Below are 27,997 nucleotides of genomic sequence, written 5' to 3' on the forward strand. Positions count from 1 at the left end.
ACTATAAGCGATTGTTTATTTGTATCACAAAGTACACGATAATAAAGGTAACTACAAATTTGGTTGCAGTGCTGCACATCATCAATGCTGAAAAGATGTATTAAGCAACATCTAAGATATTCTAAATATATACTTCCTACAACTTTTATAAAAATAAAAAAATGTAAAACATTTCCTCTAGAGTTCCTACTTACCTAAAATGAATGTCCCGATACAAATGAATGATATACTACCGAAAATAGTTTTCTATTTTAAAAAAAAACCACTGTAGCTTCAATTAAAAACTATACACCACTCATTCAAGTTATCTTTGTATTTTGCACAGAGCTCCAAGGAAAAGATTGTTCTTGGGATGGGGTATCACCATCGATGAGGACCTGTATGACTGACTGGAAAAAGGTCTCTTGTTTTTCTTCCCTGGAAGCATCTTAACTTCTTTAGGAGGAGGAATGTGAATAGGTTTCCATGGAATTGGGTTATAAAAAGTAGGTGCTGGATAGGAATATCTGCCGTAGCAACCTAAAATTTGGAAAAGAAAAATATATAAGTACATCATTTACTGCCCGCCCTCCCCGCGCCAATTTTAAACGACTAGTCCAAGACTGCCAATTTATATGTAAACTAATTTCAATAATATGCCAATTATACATTTCCTATGGGAATAAATACGCAGCATTTAATGGGTATGACCTTCATAGCTTAATACAACTGTGTACAAAAAAAAGACTAAATCTGATCACCATTAGCATTATCACCATCTTTATAGGCAATTTTTTTTTTTAACCAATTAAAGAAAGCAAGTTTCGATAAAACATGGCACAAAAATACACTTAATTGGAAACTTTTAGCCACTTCTTTGATAAATTCATTTTCACTAAACAAAATCAGTGAAATGCCCAGTGTTTTTAGAGAAGCCTACTAGGCACTGTGCCTGGATCTTCATTCAAAGCTTTCTCTTAGCTTTTGGTGTTTTTGTGGCAATTAACACTAATTTTTCTTCTTTGACACCACTTTTCCCAACATTAACTCGACATCTACCATCTAATGAGTTCTGTTCCTTGCAGGAGCCAAGAGTGAAAAGAAACTTTACACCACATGAGAGGCAGTGTTGCTTAGTGGGGAGAGCCTGGGCCTGGGAGTCAGAAGGAACTGGGTTCTAATCCCAGCTCAACTACTTGTCTGACATGTGACTTTGGGCTCGTTACTTCACTTCTCTTTGCCTCAATTACCTCATCTGTAAAATGGGGACTAAAACTGTGAGCCCTACATGGGACAGGGACTGTGTCCAACCTGGTTATCTTCTATTGACCCCAGTGCTTAATACAGTGCCTGGCACATTAGAAAGTGCTTAACAAATACCATGAAGAAAAAAAAACAACCAACAAAAAAAATGACTGCCGGGTTTCCCCCTTCACTGGAGCTCTGGGGATTTTGGAAGGACAAGGCCCCAATGGTTAGGCTGTCTGATACTGACTGAGTCCCACTACCCAGGAGGAGCACAGAGCAGGAAGTAGCCTACCTTCCCAACAGTGTGAATAGAGGGAAGGTTGTGGCAGCAGGATGCTTTACCTGCTGTTTCTTAAAGATTGTGTCCTCTAAGTATTGTTTGACAACACATACCAATGATATTTTGAATTTGTTGATCCTGTTTGTACTGACTGCACTTCATTCTTCTTGTCTGGTGAATCCTACCCTCCTTAGACTAGGAGCTCCGTAGGGCCAGCAATCATCTAAATGGATTTTCGTGTAACTAGCTCAATTCAGCGCTTTGCATTTTGTTAAGTACTTAACATTAGAATGATTATTAGAACATTAGAATAATGTTAAAACATTAGAATAATTGTGGTATTTGTTACACGCTTACTTTGTCTTAAGCACTGTATTGAGTGTTGGGGTAAATACAAGATAATCAGGTCCCACATGGGGCTCACAGTCTACATACAAGAAAGAACAGGTTTTGAAATCCTGTTTTGCAGATGAGGGAACTGAAGCAAAGAAGTGACATAACTTGTCCCAGGTCACCAGCCGGCAAGTGGCAGAGTCTGGATTAGAACCCAGGCCCTCTGACTCCCAGGCCCAATCTCTGCCACACTGCTTTTCCAAAATGTCTCCAGGGATTGCTGTTTGCTTAGCTCTTCCCTTTATTAGGTGAAGTATTTTTTTGCTTGTTTCGGAGTAAAACATTCAGTTGAAAAAAAAAATCCCTGCAGAATCCATCTGTTCCTTAGAGTAACTGCTTCAGTCTCCCGTTCAGCAGAATAAAAAAAGGTAATCACTGTGGCTGCTTTCAAACTTGAGTTGAAAAGGACCCGCCGAAAACTGTCTTTGGGCTGAAATGCACTAGTTTGTGTCTCATGGTTGGGTCACTAACCGACTGCCTGATAACTGCTCCTGGAAGGATTGGGAACTGAGCACTCTTCTCCCGTCACCTCCCTGCAGATTCCTAGAGTTTGTGGTGGGGTGGATGTGCACAGCTGGGAGCTAAAAAAGCCAGAAAGCTATCTGGCAATCAGAGAGGGTGTACTGATGACACCAGAGTTTCAGGGTTAAGTTCTGATGCAAGGCTAATGGTTCTGATGCAAGACTACTGGTAGGTGGCTCCAAAAACATTACCACAGACTAGAAGGGGAAGTCTGGAAATCATGAAATTGCCCCCAAATTAGGTTTGTCAGTGACTCTCTCTGGGTTTCTTTTGTGCTTCTGCTTTATTCCTCATTGTGTATGTGTGTGTGTGTGTGTTGCGTGCACAAATATGTGCCTTATGAACTCTACATCTTCTCTGATAGGGCTCTGCTCCTTTACCTTTTGTTACACTGACCATGCCCAGATTATAGAACATTAATATATAAATTTTAAGGAAAAATACATGTAATAAGCTAAAGCATCTGGAATATCAAAATAAAAATCACTCATTTCACAAACTCCCAACAGTAACAGGTCTTTCTGCCCCCAACCTTTGCCTCCACACCCCACCATTGGTTTGGCCACCATTTAATTATTAGCCTTCTTCAAACAAGGAAAATATGCTCAGTATCTGAAACAGATGACCTAGGTGACATACAAGGAAACCTAAACTCTGACAGCAGGAATGTGTCACTCATACAATGGCAGTCCACTTTGCTTGTAAAGAAATTTCAACACACACTTCACCAAGGTGGTCAAAACAAAGTCTGGAATATGTTCTGCTGTGTGAACAAAACCGAATGGGAGTATTTTTAATAAATCACTTAGACAAGTGATGGCAGCTGTCAGCAAGGTATGAGATTCCAACATAAGCACGGAAGAAAAAAATGCATCACCACCTATAATCAGACCAAGCTAAAGGAGCAACTGGCTCTGTGTTTGGTGCATGTGCTGTTTGCCTACTGCTTTGTTTTCAGAAGAACAAGGACAGATCAGCAATCCCCCTAAGGAGGAAGGCTAACACTAGACCAACTTCCAAGTCCATGATCCACAGAATAGAAATCTGATATTTTGATGTCATTTCTCAAGATTAAACCTGGAAACCTTCCAATAATGCCAATTACAATTTATAATTATGAAAAACTTTTCAGGATTTTCTTTTATTAGGGAGTATTGGATTTTCTAGTATAACATTTTCAGTGAAGTCTCAAAAAGACCCTCAAGAATGGGCACGGTGATTATACAAAATAAAATTTCAAAGTTCAGAAATAATTTCCTTCAAAAGGGAATGGAACTGCTGCCACCTATGATTAAAAAGCCTATGTGCCACATAGAATAAGTTAATTAAAAATCACAGATCTACAATGAATAAGTATTTTATATGAAGTGTCATATTAATCTGAGATTATACCAAATCTATCATTCCTCTATGAAAAGAGTTCGTAATCCACATTACCAACTGGATAAAAGGTCATCTTGGGGAAAAGGAGAATTTTTAAATGAGAGTCTATTTTGCCACCCAAAATCAAACAATAAAATTTGCTTCCAAGTCATGAGATCATTTTACTTTTTAAACAAGCACTGTTTAAGCAAGTACTAACCTGTAAGTTTCTCATTGGCACAACCACAGCTATTTAAAACTGGCCGAGGTTTATTTTTTGTGTTTTGTAACCATTCTTTAAATTTCTTCTCTGATATTTCCTTTTTCTCCTGTAATTCAGCTAACCTTTGTTTTTCCTTTTCCTTAAAATGACAAAAACACGATCATTTTCTAAGAGAAATTGATCATTTCCTGCCTGACCTGGCTCTGTTGAGATTTTCTGCTGAACTTCGACTCTAGGCAGCCCTGTCAGTGCTGACGAGCCTGGGAAAGGTTCCTCTGAACAAGAATGCTTTCTATCATTGATCTTGAGTTCTTATGCCTCTGTGCCTTTATAAAGTCACCTTTCCTCAAGTGCCTATAGCCAACTACCTTGAGGCCCAGGGCTGGTCTTGCTTATCAATTAATCAATCATACTTATTGAGTGCTTACTATGTGCGGAGCACTTGGGAGAGTACAACTGATGGGATTCTTCCCCTGCATTTAAGTCCAGAGTTTTGCTCACAGTGGGTGCTCAGGAAATACTATTGAATAAATACCCTTCCACCCCAAAAATAACTAGTTTCACATTAACACAGAGTTAGGGTAGCTTACATAACATTAATCTTGATAATGCTTTTAATAGTTCCTACCCTCAGCAGTATTAAATTAAATCACAGGGCCTGGGATGGTAGGATTGTAATTTTTCTTATATCATTCTTTCCAAGAATATTAACTATTCTAGGCAGACTGGTTATTCAATATTGATCCCCAAAAGATTTGGAAATGAAAATCTTGATCCAAAAAAATGAACTGATCATTGGTGCTTTGGGCCCCAACAGTTTGCATTTAGATTTCCCTGGTCAGTCCACTGGCAGAACTGGTGGCATGGATTTAGGCAATAACTTTGTGCCTTTATCGGGAATAAGGGCAAAGATGCTAATGGTCAACTGAGTTACTCTCTCCTCCTGACTGTACCCACCCACTCACCCACATCCCCAAACCAACCATACAACAAAATACCATTCCCCATTCTCCTAAAATGATACTGGTTGCTCGACACTGGAGACATTTCTGGGGTCTCTAGATGGCTGGCATGTCACTGGTTGGCTTGGGAGGGACTGAGATGGAACCTGTCCTCTCCTGCTGTAGAATGGACCCTTAGATGTTGGGAGCTTCAGCTTAGCTGCACTAGCGTATTTCCACCCTGCAATACACAACACCCCAAAAGAAAATGTAGCATAAAAAGTAGTCCTGTACCTTCTCCTTTTTCTTCCTTTCACATTCTTCAGTATTCTTTTTCTTCAGCCATTCTTGATATTTTTCTTTGGCTTTTTCCTGCAACTGCTCTCTTTCTCTCTCCTTGGCGGCTTTTTCTTCCATTTCTTTACTAAGCTTCAGTTCCCTTTCTTTTCTTTCCTAAAAATGTTAAAACACCTCAAAATGTGTTACAGTTATAATATTTCTAAAAGCACTTATTCTAACTAAAAGCCTAATATCAAGTTGCAATAAAACCATCTCATTCAGATTCAAGGGTGAGGTCAGTCTGAATCCACATAAAGACTGAAATCAAGTAGCATTTTTTAAAATGCAGTTTTGTTACAGAATTATATCTTAGAACTTCTGATGTGCACATTGAGTTAATTATTTCTTTACTTCTAGTCTGTGTCTTTGTTTCTTATAAAATAGCTGTTAGCCAACAGGGTTTGCAGAAAGTGTTCTGTCCACCTCCCATCAACTGTCTTCACTGCCCTCCACATTTCCCGGACACTGGTTAACTGCGCCTTTTTTAACCATAGTGTAACCAATCAATATTTATCGAGCACTTATTATGTGCAGGACACTGTACTAAGCACTTGAAAGAGTAAAGTAAAATAGAATGAGTGAAAATGTTCCCTGCCCATAAGAAGTTTACAGCCTAGTCTAGATCAAAAAATCTCCAACTGGATCAAAACTCGAGGAGGGAAGAAAGGGATTAGCAGGGAGTGGAGGGAAGAGTGATGAAAATAAGATTACTGGATCAGGGCTAAATGAATTTATGCTAAAATATTAAAAGGCACATGAATGATACCACTAGAAATGAAGTTAAATGGTAATGGTTCAGCCATCATGGCAATTTCACCATGCTTTAAATCAGGAGCACTGCCTCCTAATTAGACAAGAGAATACTGTGAGATCAAATGGACAGTCTTGCAATTTGATACTGCCCCCAGATAAATATATGTAGCTGTACTAAAAATGTATTGTTTTATTATAAATTATTTACAAAATAATACATTTCACAACTGCTCTTTTTAGTTCACCTTAGCACAGCTAAATTCAAGTGAACATAAAACATACCTCAAATTTGCTGAATATTTACAAAATGATTTATGAGATGTGAAAAATATACTCAATACTACGGGATGCCTAATTAGAAAATAAAGTCTTGAAAACACTAGCAAGGCCATGAAAACTTGTGGTCATTACTATTGAAAATGTCTAAAAAAATTAAGTAGTGGGAAACAGAGTAAGGGAGAGTCCTCCTACCTTAAATCAATCCACAACTCCTTAACTAACCGAATTTAGAGATAATTTTTCGTTTTATAGGAGTACAAGAATTCAGAAGAGGGTGCTCATGAAGGGTGTTAAGAAAACTGTAGTGTACTTCAACAGTATATGGAAAAAGAAGGGCTATAGAGGAAACAAGATGTGGAAGTAGTAAAGACAAGTGAGAAATAAAGAGCTTGTAAATATAACACACATGGCCTAGAGAAGAAAGAAATCTTGGCAGAATTTGGGAAAAACAAAAGGTTGCAGTATTTGAAGAGGGAACTTTGTGCCTGATGGTAGTTCAAGAAGTTACAGCCCATTTGCTGACACTTTATTAAAAAAAGAGAAAGAGGGGATGTTTAAATTGATTGGAAAATGAGAGGTGAAAGTTGATGTCAGGGTGTAAATTAGGGTGACAAAAATGAAGCAGCATGAAGAAAGGGAGGAAAGGTAAGAGAGAAGGACTATGGCAGTGTAGCAAACATTTTCTAATTATAATGTACAGAGAATACCTTCTTGCTGCATTTTATTCACTGACTGCAGAGCAGCAATGATGAATGTGCCAATAGTGCATCAGTGTGGAATACTAATTACCACTTGTTTTCATGACAAAATATTTCAACTTTAGTTTTCGCTTACTAAAATCTTTCAAACAGGGCCCAACCAGTTTAAAGTTATTTGGTGCTTTAAGAAATGTTATTAGTGTCATGAGGGACAACAAAGACCATTCTTTGCTATCGAAAGTCTGCTTTACTAGAAGCTTCACAATAGTCTTGCTAAACAACGGGACCACTGTACAGAGGGGTGAGTGTCCTGCTGAATCAGCTAAATCAGTGTCCTGCTACATCAGTGATTAGAACAGGGCTTGACAAATTTTTAACATGTATTTATCACCATCATCATCAAATGTGTCAGGTCCCTACTTAGCCCAACTCAAAACGCAGAAGACAAGAGGCTGCAAGTGACACCAGCTCTCCCTTTCCACACTTTCCTCAGACTAGTCTACTGAGTCACTGACCACATCTGGATTTTGTGACACTCTCCCTCCCCAACCCTGATAGACAGGCAGATGTCTACTGTCACAAGGGTTCTGCCATGTGAACTGCTGTGCACACAGAATTATTATTCCTATAATAATTATTATGGTATGCTAAGCACGTACTGTGGGCCAAACACTGTACTAACCACGGGGGTAGATAGCTATACAGATCAGATACAGTCCTTTTCCCACATGGGGCTCACATTCTAATAGGAGGAAGAACAAGTATTGAATCCCCATTTTATAGATGAAGAAACCAAAGCCCAGAAAAGTGAAGTGGCTTGCCCAAGGTCACATAGGCAAGTGGAAGAGCTGGGGTTAGAACTCAGATCCTCTGACTCTCAACCCCATGCTCTTTCCGTTAGGCCACATTGCTGTATATATCTTCATTACCCTATTTATTTTGTTAATGAGATGTATATCACCTTGAGATGTACATCGCCCTGATTCTATTTATTTGCTATTGCTTTAATGAGATGTTCTTCCCCTTGATTCTATTTATTGCCATTGTTCTTGTCTGTCTCTCCCGATTAGACTGTAAGCCTGTCAAAGGGCAGGAACTATATCTGTTACTGATTTGTACATTCCAAGCGCTTAGTACAGTGCTCTGCACATAGTTAAGCGCTCAATAAATACTACTGAATGAATAATTTCTGGAAAATTTCCATTTGCAGAAGAAACAAAAAAAAGAAAACGAAAGTTTGAACGTGATCCAGAAGTAAAAATAAAGAACCAGATAGAAAGACCAATCTGTCTAAAAGTGATTTCAAAATTCAGTTTTCATCTACGCGTTAATGTTTCACCAAAATGGCTTTTGAGATTTTGTAGAAGTTTGTTATGAACTCCATTTGACTGTTATAGAGACCATAGCAAAATGACCTGGAGAAAGTAACCTAAAATGAGAATGAAGTTTAATGGAGCTGAGGACCACACACAAGGAATTTAAACAGAGGAGGAAGGAAAAAATGACATGCCAGACAGGAAGACGAGAACCAGGAAAATTGCTTCAGCAAATGGATATTAAGATAATTGAAGCTGAAATCAGATGAAATATAATGGGCTTTTAAAAAATAGGAGTAGTTAGCTAATTCAAAGTTAAGACACCCAAGGTTAAACTTTCATAATGGAATAACAGAAAATGTATGAGGCTAGACAACTCCCATTTATTACACAAGTCCTAAACCCGTTCGGAACAGCAGAGATCCAGTATTCTCTCAACAGAATTCCATTCAGTTCTTTTAATTTCTGTCAAATAAATGAGCAATTTACTTCCAAAGGGGAACACATTTTTCTCACATTAACTGCAACACCGGATAAGACTGATTGCCATTAATTAAATACTGACTAAATCACCTCATACCAATTATGCTCTTTTTGGAAATCCAGCAGCTTTGCTTAGCTAAGTGTGGTAAAATTAGCTTAATGGAGTTGAAAGATAAGATATAAAGGTTCTTAGTAACGAAAAAATGTTTAAGGGAGAAGTCATTTAATAAGTATAAATTTCAAAAGTGCATGAACAAAAAGCCTTTGTAATGTTCAACTATTCTAAGTTGAGCTGGCATCTAATCAAAAACAATTGTTTTTCACAGTTAAAAGAATGAAGTAATTAATAAAACTGTCAAATCTGAAATAATTCAGAAACAAATTCAGGGGTTATGACTCGGGGCTTCAAGAAAACTTGCCTACCAAGTTCCTTTCATAAAACTTACCTTCATAAAGCTCTATGTGGCAACAGTATTTCTAAATCAGTATGAAGCAGGGTACTCTAAGTCACACTGTTTGTAACCAAAACTAAATCTCTGTGCCAGTACGTTGAATCTAGTTCACTTTTGTTCCAAAACTATCCATAGATTACTATTACCTAAGTGAAAATATATACCTCTAGTGCTTGTGCAATACAATAAGGTGATAATCCTGGAATCTCATGTTCTATTTGCTAACTGTGTCCCAATTTATATAATCGACCACGATAGTAAAAAAAATCCTCTGAATGGAGCTTGCCCATGTGACGTAAATTTAAATTTCTTTGGCCCTGTAAAAGAGGCAATTTACCATATATGATATTACTCTATTCTGCAAACTTAACACAGTATTCCTTTTGGAGTTAAGTGATATGAAGGTCACCAAAACAATCAAATCAAACATTTCCCATAGATTTTAACAAGAATTCCTCACATAAGTGAGCCCCGAATAAGTAGAACAAATGTATTTATTTTGAACAAAGATAAACTTTGGAAAAAGATATACACATCTACCAATGTTTTACTTGAAAGGTGGAAAGCTTTGATCTCTTTTCCTTTGTAAACAAAAAGCAAGGGGAAATAGGAGAAGATGAAATATCCATTTTAGCTTTGGTTCCCAAATACCACCCCCAATTAGACAAACAGGGAATAAATCGCTCTACTCTGCCTTTGTGTGATTGCTATTTGTGTGTGCAGATGTAGCATTAGATTTCTGAACAGGCTGGGTCAAGTCTGGCCCTCAGGCCTCTCTGATCCAACCCAATCTGATGGTCAGGTCTGGCTGGGCGAAAGAAAGACTACCCATTCCAGTTTGACTGGATGGGGGGTGGGGTGGGGGTGGGGGGGTGTGGCAGGGGGAGAGGAGACAAGAACAACAGCTGAGATACCACCAATACGACCAGGGTAGTGGACAGAAAAAACACTGAAAAATAGTGAAATTGATTAACAATTTCATCTTGAAATACAGCAAAGACAGATGTAGTAAGCTTATAGGGTTCCAAAAATAACATTTTCAAGAAAAGCAAACAGTACCATCTACAACTCAAGTGGTTACTGTACCCCACACTCTTGCTTAACTGGTCATCCCATTACAATACCAACCCAAAAGAACATGTTTAAAGAACAATAAGAAGGAAACAAATGGCCAAACAAAAACCTGAAGAATATAGCTTGAGTGATTTTCAGACCTAATAAAAAAGCAAAAGTAGAATTTCATAGGTGAGCTAGATACGGTATGGTTATGGACCTGCTAATGTAAAAACTTGGGAAATGCTTTAAGATGCAGAAGTATTATAAATTAGGTAATAAGAAAACATTTTGGGAAAACTACATAAATAATTTTCATTTTTCAATGGGATCCAACAAATTGACCATAAACACTGCTTCTGATAAAGGAACACTTTTCATTACTGAAATTAATACCTGGTCATTTTTCTTCTGAACCCATTCCTTGTGTTTTTCTTCGGCAATCATTTTTCTTTTTTCTCGTTCTTGCTTTTCTTTTCTTTGTTCTAGTTGTAGATTCATATCCTATTCAAAAAATAACTTTATAACTTCCACACTTAAAGTGACTACTAAATCAATAAGTTTAACAAAGGAATAAAATGGTTTGGCATAATAAATTGAGTAATAAGAAACAATAATTACTCAAAAGCAAAACATTGCTTTCCAGTAACAGTTAAACATCATTCAGGGAAATCAGCTTTCCCAAGTGTCCATTTTTTTAATGGTATTTGCTAAGCACTTATATTGTGCCAGGCACTATACTGTATAGTACTTCACACTTTAGAAAGATGCTGAAGAAACCCAGTGGGTTCTTTTCCAAGCTGTAAAAAAGCCCTATGACTCTCGCTCAAGATAAAGAATAATTAAATAAAATAATATTCCTTAATTTTTAATGGAATTTGTTAAGTTCTTACTATGTGCCAGAACTCATTCATACATTCATTTAATTGCATTTATGGAGAGCTTGCTGTGTGCAGAGCACTGTACTAAGCACTTCAGAGAGTACATTATATCAATAAACACATTCCCTTCCCACAGAGAGCTTTCAGTCTAGATAGGGGGAGCCAGACATCAATACAAATAAAATAAAATTACATATATGTACATAAGTGATGTGGGGGTGGGAGGGGGGAAGCAAGTCGGCAACGCAGAAGGGAGTGGGAGATGAATAAGGGGGGGGGGGCTCAGTCTGGGAAGGCCTCTTGAAGAAGATGTGCTTTCAGTAAGGCATTGAAGGGGGAAGAGTAACTGTCTGTCCGATTTGAGGAGGAAGGACGTTCCAGGCCAGAGGCAGGACGTGGGCTAGGGGTCGGCAGCGAGATAGACAAGATCCAGTTACAGTGAGGTTAGCATTAGAAGACTGAAGTGTGCAGGCTGGGTTGTATAGGAGAGTACAAGTGAGGAAGGAGGGGACAAGGTGATCGAGTGCTTTGACACCAGTGGTGAGGAGTTTGATGCAGATGTGGATGGGCAATCACTGGAGATTCTTGAGGAATGGGGAAACATGATACGAGCAGCAGAGTATAGACTGGACTGGGGAAAGACCAGAAAGGAAGCTGATACAGTAATCAAGGCGGGATAGGATGAGTGATTGTATTTAACGTGGTAGCTCTTCGGATGGAGAAGGAAGGGCAGATTTTAGTGATGTTATGAAGGTGGGATAGACAGGATTTAGTGATGAACTGAATGTGTGGATTCAATGACAGAGAAAAATCAAGAATAATCCCAAGGTTATCGGCTTGTGAGACAGGAAGGATAGTGGTGCTGTCACAGTGATGGGAAAGTCAGAGGGAGGACAGGGTTTGGGGGTGGAAAGATAAGGAGCTCTGTTTTGGATATGTTAAGTTTGAGGTGATGGGAGGACAGCCTACTAGAGATGTCTTGAAGGCAGGAGGAGATGTAAGACTTGAGAGAGGGAGAGAGATCAGGACTGGAGATGTAGATTTGGGTATCATCCATCCATCCATCCATCCATCCATCCATCCATCCATCCATCCATCCATCCATCCATCCATCCATTCAACAGTATTTATTGAGCACCTACTATGTGCAGAGCACTGTACTAAGCACTTGGAATGTACAATTCAGCAACAGAAAGAGACAATCCCTGCCCAATAACGGGCTCACAGTCTAAACAGAGACAGACAGCAAAGCAAAACAGAACAAAACAAGACAACATCATCAAGATAAACAGAATCAAGAAGATATACACCTCATTAACAAAATAAATAGGGTAATAAATAATATATACAAATGAGCACAGTGCTGAGGGGAAGGGGGAAGATCAGAGAGTGGGGGAGGGATGGGAGGAGAGGAGAAGCAGAGGGAAAGGGGGGCTCAGTCTGGGAAGGCTTCCTGGAGGAGGTGAGCTCTCAGTAGGGCTTTGAAGAGGGGAAGAGAGTTGGTTTGGCAGATGCAAAGAGGGAGGGAATTCCAGGACAGTGGTAGGACATGAGCAGGATTTGGGAAGTTGTAAAATGTCCCTCAACCTCACCTAATTTTACCAAGGATGAGCAAAACCATGACCTTGAGAAACCGATAGTCCCTTCGTTTTCTGTTTAAACTGTTTTGGACATCCAAATCTTTGGCGTGTAGGAAAAATATACCTTGTTGGGGGATTTGCCCTAATTATTACTTGAGTTTTTGGACTAGAAAGAGGATAGAATATTGGTTTTCCTAAAACCTGGGAATATTTTGGTAAGCCAAAAAAAAAAAAATCAACTTCTGCCTCTTTCCTCCCACCGCCCCTTCTCCCAGCTCCTCTTCCATGCCTCTGCCCCAGTAGGCACCTCTCCCCATGTTATCTTATCAGAGGCAGGGGCTCAGCGGAGGCTGCCAGAAGAAACTTCCTTTGACCTGATGCCTCCCTTGAGGGAAGGGAATAAGTGGGAAATGGAGCTTTGGGAGTTCCAAGAACCCACATGGCTTTTTCCAGTGAGTCTGCATTTTTCTTGTCTGTCTGTCTCCCCCGATTAGACTGTAAGCCCGTCAAACAGCAGGGACTGTCTCTATCTGTTGCCGACTTGTTCATTCCAAGCGCTTAGTACAGTGCTCTGCACATAGTAAGCGCTCAATAAATACTATTGAATGAATGAATGAACATGGGGCAGGAGTCGACGACGGGAGAGGCGGGAATGGGGTACCGTGAGGAGCTGAGCGGCAGAGAAGCGGAGTGTACGGGGTGGGCAGTGGAAAGAGAGAAGGGAGGTGAGGTAAGAAGGGGCAAGGTGATGGAGATCTTTGAAGCCAAGGGTGAAGAGAGGGGGTAGTTGAAGCCATGGAAACAAACTGTACTAAGCACTGGGGTACATATAGGCTAATCAGGCTAGGCACAGTCAATGTCCCACAAGGGATTCACAGTCTTAATCTCCATTTTACAGATGAGGACTCTGAAGCACAGGGAATAAATAAATAATGTTGGTATTTGTTAAGCGCTTACTATGTGCAGAGCACTGTTCTAAGCGCTGGGGTAGACACAGGGGAATTAGGTTGCCCCATGTGGGGCTCACAGTCTTAATCCCCATTTTACAGATGAGGGAACTGAGGCACAGAGAAGTTAAGTGACTTGCCCACAGTCACACAGCTGACAAGTGGCAGAGCTGGGATTCGAACTCATGAGCCCTGACTCCAAAGCCCGTGCTCTTTCCACTGCGCCACGCTGCTTCTCCAAGAAGTGACTTGGCCATGGTCACAGAACAGACGAGTGACGGAGTGAGGATTAAAACCCAGGTCCTCAGATTCCCAGACCCATGCAGCGTGGCTCAGTGGAAAGAGCATGGGCTTGGGAGTCAGAGGTCATGAGTTCGAATCCCGGCTCTGCCACTTGTCAGCTGTGTGACAGTGGGCAGGTCACTTAACTTCTCTGTGCCTCAGTTACCTCGTCTGTAAAATGGGGATTAACTATGAGCCTCACGTGGGACAACCTGATTACCCTGTATCTACCCCAGCGCTTAGAACAGTGCTCTGCACATAGTAAGCGCTTAACAAATACCAACATTATTATTAACCACTAGGCCAGGCTGTTTCCCATTTGTAATATGCAGAGCACGCATTAAATTACATATTTAATTTGCATCATCCTAGAAAATTGAATTTATTTCCCATTTTCCTCTCTTGGCCAAGAAAAAAAATCTACAGAAGACTTGTGAATTGACTGCATAGTTGCTGGGGTGTGAAACAAAGCCACATTCCTCATATCCCAGCTTAATATTGCCTTGCCATCACTTGAATCTGCACGTTTGGGCATTTCCTTAGGGGAAAGAATGTACAAGATATGCCTAACGTAAGGCTACATGCTGAATGTCACCAGCTCGTCATTCAGCAGTGAAATAAAAATCGCATTAGCTGAGAGACTGCGCAAACCTGGCTTCTGAGTTTGCATTCCATTAAGAGTTGACACATTTATTGGTTAATTCTTCCCTTCCTTTCCCCTGCGCCACGCCCACTCTAATATTGTCTCTTTCGCAGGCCACGAAGAAATCTTCCTTCTTCTGATAGATAATACTGCCCACATCCCACAGTCCTTCATTCCACGAATAGTCTCCTCTCTACCCCACCTCAGGCACACCTTTCTAACTACAGCTCTAAGCAGGTCAGTGTGGTCGGTGGGTCTTGGGCACATAGAGCTGGGTGGGTATGGCATAATACCAAGCCATAATCAGGTTGAGTTCAGGTACTCTTCTGGTGTTTCTGGAACTTCCCAGAAGTTTTGGGCCTTGGGGGCCTATAGCCCATTTCTTGGGATGCTGCCACACTGCAGGAGCAAAACCAAAAGTTCCATTCTGGCTTGGACCTAGATGCTGAGCTCAAGCCAAACCACACATTTCCAGCCTTGAACAGCTCTTTACAGAACAACTAGGAGAAGTAGCAAGACCCTGTGGAAAGAGCACGGACTTGGGAGTTAAGAGAACCTGGGTTCTATCCCTTGGGAAGATCACCTAACGTCTCAATGTCTCAGTTTTCTCATCTGTAAAATGGGGATTAAATACCTGTTCTCCCTCCCCTTTAGATTGTGAGTCCCTTATGGGACAGAGACTGTATCCAATTGGATTACCCTGTAATAACTGCAAAGTACACCCCACTTTAGGCTGTTCCTCCCAGAATGCTGTCCCACTCTTGGAAACCCTGGAAATTTCTGTCCCAGCATAGCCTTCCAACTTCTGAATATCTTTCCCCTGCCCTACAAGTCTCTTTGTGGAAGATTGCCTGCTGATTTCCCTGGCAGACAACCTCTTTAATCTTCCTTTGGCCCTGCATGGAATTTCAACGGGTTACGGTTAATTTACCAATATAATAGCTTCTCAGTTATTCATCCAATTGTGGTGCCAGATGGATCTCATAGGGAATTCTCATCCAAATCAGAACCCCAAACTTGGAGACCTAGACCTGAGCCCTGGGTGGTGTCTAACCCCTCTTCCCAGAGACCTTTGTTCCAAGCCTCCACTAAGCACCCCACAGCACTTCTGTACATATCCATAATTTATTTATATTGATCTCTGCCTGCCCCTCTAGACTGTATTCTTACTGTGGGTAGAGAACGCATCTGCCAGCCCCAGTGTATGGTACTCTCCCAAGTGCCTAGTAGAGTGTTCTGCATATAGTGTCAATAAAAAACCATTGATGATGATGATCTGCCAGGTTCTGTCTACACTTCAAAAGTCCACTGACCATGGAATCCCCAGAAGAGCAAGCTCCTATGTGATTCAATCCAAAATTAGGGTATTCAAATGTAACTAACCCAGTCTCAGAAGCTTTGAAAGGGAAATAGCAGGCAAAGCATGAGCATGATTTATCACATTCCCTCCATCTTCCTGTTACAACCACTCCTCTCCTGAAAGTGCACATGGGTTACAAAGGGGTCACAAGGCACACAACAAGAGAAGAAGAGAAGCAAAATCCCTGAGTAATTACCAACAAGATAATGAGCCCCTGGAAAAATGAGACTGAGTGTTTTGAATTAGGACAGCAGCCTTGCAAATGAATAAAGGCTCAGAGTCTAAGCTCATAGTCTAAACTTTGAAATAAACTAGGTCAGCCTTAAAATGAATCTTGCTGTACAAAGACAGTATATTATGACCATCAACATTGGGGCAGAGGGGTCAGAGAGGGGTGACATGGGAGGAATATGTGTATATTATATAGGTGTATATTATATATATATTTGGGCTAGCAATGTTCACTTCAAAAATACAATGTGCCAATGAATCTGAAAGGTTTGGGCAGTGCTAGGAATTTCAGGGTCCTGCTCATCTTTGCAGGCCCAAAGATTTTTTTTAACTTATATGCAAAGTACTCAGGGCAGGGAGATGTTTTTCCTATTTAAATTTAAGTACATGGTAATTTTAAAAACCCACACAATTAAAAAAAACAGGAAAGGACAATATCAGAAAGAGGGATGAAGAGTCATCTTGGCTGCTACTATCTCACCAATACCAAAGAAATTATTGGGGAGCAAAGAAAAATAAATATCAGTGCTGATTAGTAACTAGAACGAGTAAGATATGGAAGGAGACGATACCATGCCTACCCAATGTGAGCTACTAATTAGTTGAGTCATAATATTTCTGGAGTGGGGGGGGGGGGTTGATGGTACTTTGGCCTATGGCTAACAGTGTTTCTTGGCATGATTTATAAACTTACACATGCCCTATCGTGTTTTATTGCTTAAATGGAGGCATATGTAATGATGAGGAAAATCAAGCTACCAATTACACAAGAATGTTTTAATCTTTTTAACCTGAAGAGTATCACTCGGTTAAATAAAATTTATACAATAATTTTTCAAAGTAGCATGAAATTTAACAGCCATGAAACCTGGTTAGCCAGTTTGAAATTTTAAAAAGTGTCACTGAATGTCACCGAACGTAAGCCATACCTGACTTGCTTCAAAATATTTTCCCCTGTCCTTTTCTCCCTTCCGGTCACCACCTTCCTCAAATTCAATCTCCTGCTAAAACTTGTAGGTTCTTCCTAAACAAGGTTTCCAAGATCTGACCGTTCCTCTCCACCCCAAACTGCTACCAATCCTCTTGTCACACTGTGGTTGGACTAATGGATAATTATAATTTATAACGATACTTGTTAAGCACTTACTGTACTGTATTATGCGGATGATTCCCAAATCTACCCCTCCAGCCCGGACCTTTTTCCTCCTCTGCAGTCTTGCATGTCCTTCTGCCTTCAGGACACCTCTACCTGGATGTCCCACTGACAACTCAAACTAAACATATCTAAAACAGAAGTCCTCACCTTCCAACTGTCCTACTCCTGTCTTTCCTATCACTGTAGACAGCACCATTCTCCTCCCTACTGCACAAGCCCTTTCCTTGGCATTTTCCTAAATTTCTCTCTCTCATTCAACCCATATATTGAATGTTACCAAATCCTGTCAGTTCTAACTTCAGGACATTGCTAAAAATCCAACTTTTCCTCTCCATCCAAACAGCTAACAGGCCAAGCCCACCTTGACTACTGCATCAGCTCTTCACTGATCTTCCTGCCTCCTCTCTCACCCTACTCCAGTCCATACTCTACTATATTCTCTGGATCATTTTTCTAAAAAGAGTCGAGTCCACATCTCCCATTCCTCAAGAATCACCAGTGGCTGCCCATCCACCTCCACATCAAAGGCTTTATCATCAGCTTTAAAGCACTCTATCAGCTCGTGCCCTCATTCATTCATTCAATCTTATTTACTGAGCACTTACGGTGGGCAGAGCACTGTACTAAGCTCTTGGAAAGTACAATTCAGCAACAAATAGAGACAATCCCTACCCAACAAGGGGCTCACAGTCTAGAAGTGGGAGACCAACAACAAAACAAAACAAGTAGACAGGCATCAGTAGCATGATGCCTCCTACCTTAACTGGCTGATTTCCTACTAGAACCCAATTCGCACACTTCGCTCCTCTAAAGCCAGGTTCACCACCTGACTCACCCTACCTCGATCTCTTCTATCTCACTGCCAACCCCTTGGCCACATCCTCCCTCTGACCCAGAACTCCCATCCTTTGCATATACAACAGACTGCCTCTCTCACCTACAAAGCCTTCTTAAAATCAGATTTCTCCAAGAGATCTTAACTAACTAAACCTTCCTTTCCCCTATTCCCTCCCCCTTCTACATTGCCTATGCATTTACATCTTGTGCCCTTTAAGCAATGAATATTCACTCCACCCTCCACCCCACAGCACTTATATGCAGATCCATAATGTATTTATTTGAATTTCTGTCTCCCACTGTAGACTGTGAGCTCCTTGTGGGCAGGGAATGTACCTACCAACTATGCTGTACTGTATTCACTGTATGCCTATTGCAGTACTCTGCATGCAGTAAGCCCTCAATAAATCCGATTAATTGATTGACAGATACAAGATAATCAAGTCAGATACAGTGCCTGTCTCACATGGGGTTCCCAGCCTAGGGAGGAGGGAAAACTGATATTGAATCCCTATTTTACAGATGAGGAAACTGAGACACAGATAAGCGATTCATCTGAGGTCACACAGCAGGCAAGTGGCAGCACCAGGACCAGAACCCAGGTCCCCTGACTTCTAGACCTGGACTCTTTCCATCATGCCATGCTGTTTCTCTGGATTATCTTCTTCACTGGCTTTCCTGCTTCCTGTTTCTCCCCTCTCCAACCTGTACCCCATACCTGATATCTGTACCCAGGAATCGTGTTCTTGAAGCACTGCTCAGCACCCATTTCTCCACTCTTCCAAACCTCCAATGGCTTCCCATTTCGTTCCACGTCAAAGACCCCTCAAAGGGACCTAAAGGGTCTCCACCAACCCTCCTTATCCTTCAGATCAGCTCTCTGCTCCCAAAGCTCTTTATTCTACCCAAGCTAGGCTTCTAATTGTTTCTTGTTTTAGATTCTCCCACCACAGGCCTCTCGCTTATGACCATTCTCAGCCTGGAACTCCCTCCCGCCCCAAACTGACAGACCACAACTCTAGAGTTCAAAGGCCTCCTAAAATCCCACCTCCTCTAACAAGCCTTTCCCGATAAATCCCAAACTCCCAACTCACAACAGCAGGACAGATAACTATCACTTACCAAACAATCAATAGTAATTGTTGAGTGCTTCCTCTGTGCAGAGCACTAAACGAAGCAATAGGGACACTATAATGAAGTGAGACCAGTTAATCTAGCTTTTATCCTTCCTCTTATGAATACATGAATAACCAACTGTAGAGTCAATAATTCATTCCAATGATGCTATTGGAAAGCTCACCGTAGGCAGAGAAAATCTTTCTTGCTTGGGCTGCAGAACCCCATGGGAACTGAATAAATACTACCACTACCTCCTGCCTGATCTCCCTCCTTCTGGAAATGGTAGAAGTGGCAGCAAGGAGCAGATCCTGACCACCCTGGAGGAGGCAATCCTCCAAAGCTGGCCAAAAATTGCTCGGCTCAGGGATCTACCAGCCCTCTGGGTGGAGGTGGTCCTGGCTCGCTCTGGGCAACTAGGAAACCAGCATCTCTGGATTATCCTTAGTCCCAAAGGGCCTAAAAAGTTCCAGAGTTCACTTAGACTGTGAGCCCTAAACGGGACAGGGAATGTTTCTGACCTAATTAACCTGTACCTACCCCAGTGCTTAGAACAAGCCTTGACACATAGTAAGTGCTTAACAAATACCATAAAAAAACACAAAATATTATTTCTTATTTTTTAAAAAAAAAAAAAAAGCCTTTTCCACCTAGGGACAATCAGTGCAGTCCCAGTGAACAGAAGCTTATAAATGGGGTCACTGACATCTCCTGGTCAGCCAGGGCCTTTTTAAACTTGTTCAGGCCACTACAAATCCAGTGGAAATCAGAGCAATGAGTACCATAAAAGAGAGTGTGAATCTTGGTTCACCAGATCTTTGAGGCATTCAGGAAGGTATTAGGTCACCTCCACAGGGGCAGGACAACTGGCTTATGTCCCCAAAGGACCCTGCCATTCTCCTAATTAAAATACTCACCCATCTGCTTGGTTGCTAATTTTTTTAACAGTCACAGCAAGTGGGCAAGAACCTATGCTTAAAAGTCAGCATATACTGCTCACGAAACACTGATAAGAACAAATGCAACTGCAGTGTGTTTACTCAGATTTTAAAAATGATTTCATTTAAATAATTCCACTTTCAAACAACCAAGCCCTTACCTCCAGAGCTCGATTTTGAAGTCGGATACGTTGTTCTTTTTCTTTGCATACGAACCACTCTTCCCATGGTGTTAGAGTAACCTCTGATAAAGGCCCTTGCTTCTCTTCCTCTTCTGTATATTTTGACGCTTCCACACTGCCAAAAAGTAATTGGGTGTCACTTCCCAGAACTGATGGCCAAATAATCGTTTACCTTTCTGTTTGATGAAACTGCTATTTAACATGTTTACTGAAAAGAAAGCGGTCATTCTACCAAATGACTTCCATATTAGCATTTTTATTAAAGATAGCTCTATAAACCAGCCAAAAGCAGCCCGAAAGGGCTGTCGGATTCTCCATAGGAAGGCCTGGGCAAGGGGAAGGGCGGGAACAGGGGAAGATAAGAGGGGAGGGGATTGGAGGGGAGGCCTGTTGGGGTTCCGGGGAGAGCCATGACTGCGGAGAAACCACCCCAACAAGGTTGAGGTTCCCCCACCCCAAGCCTTGCCTAGCCTAGAGTGCTAAGCCCACTTCAGGCCTCTACTCATGGCCAGAGACATTCTAGGGAACTGGATCCACAGCATCGGCCATTTACCTATCGAACCACGGGCAAGTCACTTCACTTCTCTGTGCCTCGGTTTCCTTATCTGTAAAATGGAGTCAATACCTGTTCTCCCTCTCCTCTGGATAGTGAGATCTCCATGTAAGATAGAGGTTGTGGCTAACCTGAACATCTTTTTTTATGGTATTTGTTAAGTGTTATTATGTGCCAGGCACTATACTAAGCAATGGGGGAAATATAAGTTAATCGGGTTGGCCAGTCCTGTCCACATGAGGCTCACAGTCTTAACCCACAATTTACAGAAGAAGAAACTGAGGCCCAAAGAAGTGAAGCGACTTGCCCAAAGTCACGCAGCAGACAAGTAGCAGAGTTGGAATCAGAACTCAGGTCCTTGTGATTCCCAGGCCCATGCTCTATCTGCTAGGTCATGCTATTTTTCAAGTACCTAGCCTGGTGCTTAAAACACAGAAAGCACTCAAAATGCCACAATTATTATTATTCTTTTATTATTATTATGTGTCTCGCAATCTCTCATCTGGCCAGAATCCTCAACTTTGCCAGAGGTGGTGGCCCCTGCCCCAGCTGCTACTCCTGTTTCTAAAAATGGATCTCTTGTCCCAAAACCCAAACAATGGGGCGAGGGCTGCAGTGGAATCCCAAACATCCTGATAGAGATGACGAGAGTATTGGGGGGATATCAGAGGAGTGACCTAATCTTGGCAGCAAAGACCATGACTGCTGAAATGTGCACTGCTATCCCCAAGGCCAGAGGGGGATGAAGCAGCTGCGATGGCTTTTTTCCCCCAAGCCATTTTTTTCAACAGAGCTTTCCAATGTCTACTGATAATTTACTGTTTTAATACTGCCCCTGAGAATTCGGGGAATAGCAAAATATGGAGATCTCTGCACATCCTTACCAGACATATTGTTACAGGATAGAGTGAAACTATTTCAGGCCTTGGTTTTGTAGATGTGGGACTAAGCTGGTTGTTTCCCCTACCTCCCTGACAGTTCTTTCTCATTTTCATTTACTGTCTCTCATCCCCTTCCTGTTGATGTCCCACAAGGCTATGTCTTGGGATCCCTCCTCCTCTCACTCTATAATCACTCTCTTAGGGATCTCAATGGATCACATGGCTGTAGTTACCACCTCTATGCAGATAACTACTAAATCTACCACTCGAGCCTGTAACCCTTCATCTTCTCTTGTCTCCAAAACATCTCCTCTTGGGCTATCCCACTGGCACCTCAAACTTTATTTTTTTTTATGGTATTTTTTAGACCCTTACTGTGTACTGAGTACTGGGGTAGAGTTGGGGTAGATACAGGTTAATCAGGTTGGACACAGTCCCTGACTCACAGTCTAAGAGGGAGAACAGTTACTGAATCCTCATTTTACAGTTGAAGAAATTGAGGCATAGAGAAATTAAGTAACTTGCTCAGGATCACACAGCAGGCAAGTGGCTGAGTGGGGATAAGAACCCAACATCCTCTGACTCCCAAGCCCAGACTTTAATCTACTCCTCCTCCTATATTTCCTGCAGTAGACCATCACACCATCATCAAACTCCTTCAACTCTCATATCCAATCTTCTGCTAAACCCTGACAGTTTATATGCAGATCACCGTACTAAATGCTTGGGAGAGTCCAATACAACGGAGTTGACACACACGCACTCTAGCGTACTGGCGTACTCTCTAGAGGGGGAGACAGACATTAAAATAAAATTACGGCTCTGTATATAAGTACTGTGCGCCTGAGGGAGAGGTAAATAAAAGATACAAATTCATTCAATAGTATTTATTGAGCGCTTACTATGTGCAGAGCACTGTACTAAGCGCTTGGAATGTACAAATCAGTAACAGAGACAGTCCCTGCCCTTTGATGGGCTTACAGTCTAATCGGGGGAGATAGACAAGAACAATGGCAATAAACAGAATCAAGGGGAAGAACAACTCATTAAAACAATAGCAAATAAATAGAATCAGGGTGATGTACATCTCATTAACAAAGTCCAAGTGTGATGGCAATGCAGAAGGGAGGAGTAAGGGAAATGAGGGCTTAGTTGAGGAAGGCCTCTTTTTTGTTTTGTTTTCTTTTAATGGTATTTAGTAAGTGCTTACTATGTGCCTGGCACTGTACTAAGAAGTGGGGTAGATACAAGCTAATGATGATGATGGAATTTGTGAAGCGCTTACTATGTGCCAGGCAATGTACTAAGCGCTGGAAATCAGGGTGGACACAGTCCTTGTCCCTCATGGAGCTCAGAGTCTTATTCCCCATTTTGCAGTTGAGGTAACTGAGGCACAGAAAAGTGAAGTGACTTGCCCAAGGTCACACAGCAGACCTGTGGCAGAGCTAGGACCCAGAACTTCCAGGCCTGTGCTCTGTCCAGTAGGCCAGACTGCTTCTCTATCTCTATCCTTCACATCTCTCAAAGGAGATGTGATTTTAATAAGGCTTTGAAGGTGGGGAGAGTGATCATCTGTCAGACAGGAAGGAAGAAGGAGTTTGAGGCCAGAGGCAGGATGTGGGCAAGGGGTCGGTGGAGAGATAAATAAGATGGAGATACACTGAATAGTTCCTTAGAGGAGTGAAGTTAAGGGGCTGGGGTGTAATATAAAATAAGCAAGTTAAGGTAAGAGGGAGTGGGGCGATTAAGTGCTTTGGAGGGTAACTGGTTCAGCCTCCAAATAAGTATCACTGTTTGACTGATCAGCCTCCTCACTGGTCTCTCTGCCTCCAGCCTCCAGTTTACAGTGCTGCATGGGTCATTTTCTTGAAGCATAACTAAATACACAACACTCCCCAAATCCTCTACTGGCTTACCACATTGCTCTGCATCAAGTAGACTCCCCAGAATCCGTTCAACGTTTTCCACCAACTCATCTCATCTCTCATATCAGCTCACTCAGTTTATTCTCCCAAGTTTACCTTCTTTTAATGTTCCTCATTTTGGATTCTTCCATCTCGGTCCCCTAGCTTATGATGCTCCCCAGCCCGGAATGCCCCTCCTTCCTCAAAACTGTCAGTACACAGATCTCTCCTAGATCTCCCCTACTTCGGAAGTCTCCTATAATTCTATGTTCTCCATCAGGCCTATCCCCATTTAATTCTCAATATCCCAAGTCATATGTGTGACAACTGCCTCTAGCACTTGAATATGTATCTGTACCCGCCCTCAAAACCAGCGTAAACTCCATTATGCACACTATCAGTTTTCTTATTTATTATTACATTTGTAAATAGCTTTAGGTCTGTCTTCCCGATTAGACTGTAAGCCCGTCAAACGGCAGGGACTGTCTCTATCTGTTGCCGACTTGTTCATTCCAAGCGCTTAGTACACATAGTGCACATAGTAAGCGCTCAATAAATACTATTGAATGAATCTTTCCCATTAAGGTGGGCAGGCGATCGATCGACCGATCAATGAGCACTTACTGTGCACAGAACACTCTACTGAGTGGTTGGGAGAATACAACAGAGGTGGTAGACACCAACTTTTTGCTTCTGTTGTACCTTGCGAAGCATTTAGTCCACTGCATTGCACCCAGCACTCAATAAGTAACATTATCCTATCCATCCTTGCTGACCTCCCTGACTCCTCCCTCTCTCCCCACTTCAGTCCATACTTCACTCGGCTGCCCAGATCAGTTTTTTACAAAATCATTCAGTCCACGCTTCCCCACTCAAGAACCTCCAGTGGCCCACCTCCACCTCAAACTCCTTACTCTAGATTTCAAAGCACTCGATCGCCTTGTCCCTTCCTACTATGCTTCCCTGGTTTCCTACTACAACCCAGTCCGCACACTTGGCTCCTCTAATGCCGACCTACTGTCTGTACCTTGATCTTGTCTATCTGACCCCTCCTGCCTCTGGCCTGGACTTCCTTCCCTTTTCATATCCAACATTCACTCTCCTCACCTTCAAAGCCTTATTAAAAGCACATCTCCTCCAAGAAGCCTTCCCGGACTAAACCCTCATCTCCTCTTCTCTCACTTCCTCCTGTCCCCTTTGTGCTCGGATTTTCAAATCCCAAATTTGCCCTTATTCACCCTTCCCTCCTTGCCAGAGCACGTACGTACAGATTTATGATTGAATGTAGTTGTATTAATGCCTGTCTCCCCTTCTAAACTGTAAGCTCTCTGTTTGCAGGGAACATGTCTACAAACTCTGTTGTATACCGGGAAAAAGCACGGGGCCTGGGAGTCGCAAAGTCATGGGCTCTGATCCCAGCTCTGCCACTTGTCTGCTGTGTGACCTTAGGTGAGCCACTTCACTTCTCTGTGCCTCAGTTACCTCATCTGTAAAATGGAGAATAAGTCTGTGAGCTCTATGTGGGACAAGGGACTGTGTCCAACCCAATGTGCCTGTACCCACCGAGAGCTGGGTACAGTGCCCGGCACATAATAATGTGTATATAGCTATGATTCTATTTATCTAATTTGATGGCATTGATGCCTACTTGTTTTTTGTCGTCTCCCCCTTTGAAACTGTGAGTCTGTTGTTGGGCAGAGATTCTCTCTATCTGTTGCCGAATTGTACATTACAAGCGCTTAGTACAGTGCTCTGCACACAGTAAGCGCTCAATAAAAACGAGCGAATGAATAATAATGATGGTATTTGTGAAGCGCTTACTATATGCCAAGCACTGTTCCAAGTGCTGGGGTAAACACAAGGTAACCAGGTGGGGCTCAGAGTCTTCACCCCCACTTTACAGATGAGGTCACTGAGGCACAGAGAAGTTAAATAATAATAATGATCGCATTTCTGAAGCGCTTACTGTGTGCCCGGCACCGTTCTCAGCGCCGGGGAGGATACAAGGTGGGCAGGTTGTCCCTCGTGGGGCTCACAGTCTTAATGCTCCTTTTACAGATGAGGTCACTGAGGCCCAGAGAAGTTCAATGACTCGGCCACAGTCACACAGCTGATCAGTGGCTGGAGGGGGGATTAGAACCCGTGACCTCTGACTCCCCAGCCCGGGCTCTTGCCACTGAGCGACGCTGCTTCTCCTAGTAATGATGATGATGTTGGCATTTGTTAAGCGCTTACTCTGTGCAGAGCACTGTTCCAAGTGCTGGGGGAGATCCTGGGTCATCAGGTTGTCCCTGAGGCTCCCAGTCTTCATCCCCATTTGACAGCTGAGGGAACTGAGGCACAGAGAAGTGAAGAGACTTGCCCACAGTCACCCAGTTGACAAGTGGTGGAGGCGGGATTCGAACCCATGACCTCTGACTCCCCAGCCCGGGCTCTTGCCACTGAGCCACGCTACTTCTCCTACTAATGATGACGATGATGATGTTGGTATTTGTTAAGCGCTTACTATGTGCAGAGCACTGTTCTAAGCACTGGGGGAGATCCAAGGTCATCAGGTTGTCCCATGTGAGACTCCCAGTCTTCAGCTCCATTTGACAGATGAGGGAGCTGAGGCCCAGAGAAGTGAATAGTAATGTTGGTATTTGTTAAGCGCTTCCTATGTGCAGAGCACTGTTCTAAGGGCTGGGGGAGATCCAGGGTCATCAGGGTGTCCCACGGGAGGCTCCCAGTCTTCATCCCCATTTGACAGATGAGGGAACTGAGGCCCAGAGAATAATAATAATAGTAATGTTGGTATTTGTTAAGTGCTTACTGTGTGCCGAGCACTGTTCTAAGGGCTGGGGGAGATCCAGGGTCATCAAGGTGTCCCCCGTGAGGCTCCCAGTCTTGATCCCCATTTGACAGATGAGGTGACTGAGGCCCACAGAAGTGAATAGTAATGTTGGTATTTGTTAAATGCTTACTGTGTGCAGAGCACTGTTCTAAGCGCTGGGGGAGAGATGGGGTCATCAGGTTGTCCCCCGTGAGGCTCCCAGTCTTGATCCCCATTTGACAGATGAGGTGACTGAGGCCCACAGAAGTGAATAGTAATGTTGGTATTTGTTAAATGCTTACTGTGTGCAGAGCACTGTTCTAAGCGCTGGGGGAGAGATGGGGTCATCAGGTTGTCCCCCGTGAGGCTCCCAGTCTTGATCCCCATTTGACAGATGAGGTGACTGAGGCCCACAGAAGTGAATAGTAATGTTGGTATTTGTTAAATGCTTACTGTGTGCAGAGCACTGTTCTAAGCGCTGGGGGAGAGACGGGGGCATCAGGTTGTCCCCCGTGAGGCTCCCAGTCTTGATCCCCATTTGACAGATGAGGTGACTGAGGCCCAGAGAATATAATTATAATAATGACGTTGGCATTTGTTAAGCGCTTCCTATGTGCAGAGCACTGTTCTAAGGGCTGGGGGAGATCCAGGGTCATCAGGGTGTCCCATGGGAGGCTCCCAGTCTTGATCCCCATTTGACAGATGAGGGAACTGAGGCCCAGAGAGATGAATAATGGTGGTACTTGTTAAGCGCTTCCTATGTGCACTGTTCTAAGCGCTGGGGGAGAGACGGGGGCATCAGGTTGTCCCCCGTGAGGCTCCCAGTCTTGATCCCCATTTGACAGATGAGGTGACTGAGGCCCAGAGAAGTGAAGCGAGCCCGTCAAAGGGCAGGGACGGTCTCCATCCGCTGCCGATGGGTCCATTCCAAGCGCCGGGTCCAGGGCTCCGCACACAGGAAACGCTCAATCAAGACTATGGAGTGAGTGACGGGAGTTGCGCAAGGTGAGCCGGCAGACGAGCGGCGGAGGCGGGACTGGAAGGGGGGAAGCTGTGCCTCCCCAGCCCGGGGGACGAGGGGAGGGAGGGAGGGACGGAGGGAGAGACGGAGGGAGGGACGGAGGGGACGGAGCCCGCCGGGACGGTTACCTAGAGGGGTCTTGGGCGGCGCGGAGACGTCGGGGCCGCAGCGGGGGGGAGGTGGAGGTGGAGGCGGGGCCGGGGCCTCCTGCTCCTCCTCCTGCTCCTCCTCCTGCTCCTCCTCCTCCTGAGGCCGGTCCTCCCGGTGCTGCCCCCGGGCCGTGAGGTTCCCGACGCCGCGCAGCCATGGCCGCCGCCGCCGCCCGACCACCGCCGCCGTTCCCCCCCCCCCG

The 27,997-nt window shown here is 43.0% G+C and overlaps 1 protein-coding gene across 2 annotated transcripts; it reads right to left on the reverse strand.

Moving 5' to 3' along the window:
• Window positions 1–2: 2 nt before the first annotated feature.
• On the reverse strand, window positions 3–27,973 carry CCDC34 (coiled-coil domain containing 34). 2 transcript variants are annotated; one of them, XM_029061603.1, is made up of 6 exons: window positions 27,774–27,973; window positions 20,454–20,589; window positions 10,718–10,825; window positions 5,243–5,401; window positions 4,005–4,146; window positions 3–519 (listed from the first exon to the last, which is right to left on the reverse strand). In XM_029061603.1, exons 1-6 carry the CDS (start codon window positions 27,950–27,952, stop codon window positions 305–307), a joined length of 939 nt encoding a protein of 312 aa, XP_028917436.1. In that variant the 5' UTR covers window positions 27,953–27,973; the 3' UTR covers window positions 3–304. The 2 variants fall into 2 exon arrangements, with proteins under 2 accessions (XP_028917436.1, XP_028917437.1); XM_029061604.1 differs by lacking the exon at window positions 4,005–4,146.
• Window positions 27,974–27,997: the final 24 nt, after the last annotated feature.

Source organism: Ornithorhynchus anatinus, chromosome 3, assembly GCF_004115215.2.
Source record: "Ornithorhynchus anatinus isolate Pmale09 chromosome 3, mOrnAna1.pri.v4, whole genome shotgun sequence".
Taxonomy (NCBI): domain Eukaryota; kingdom Metazoa; phylum Chordata; class Mammalia; order Monotremata; family Ornithorhynchidae; genus Ornithorhynchus; species Ornithorhynchus anatinus.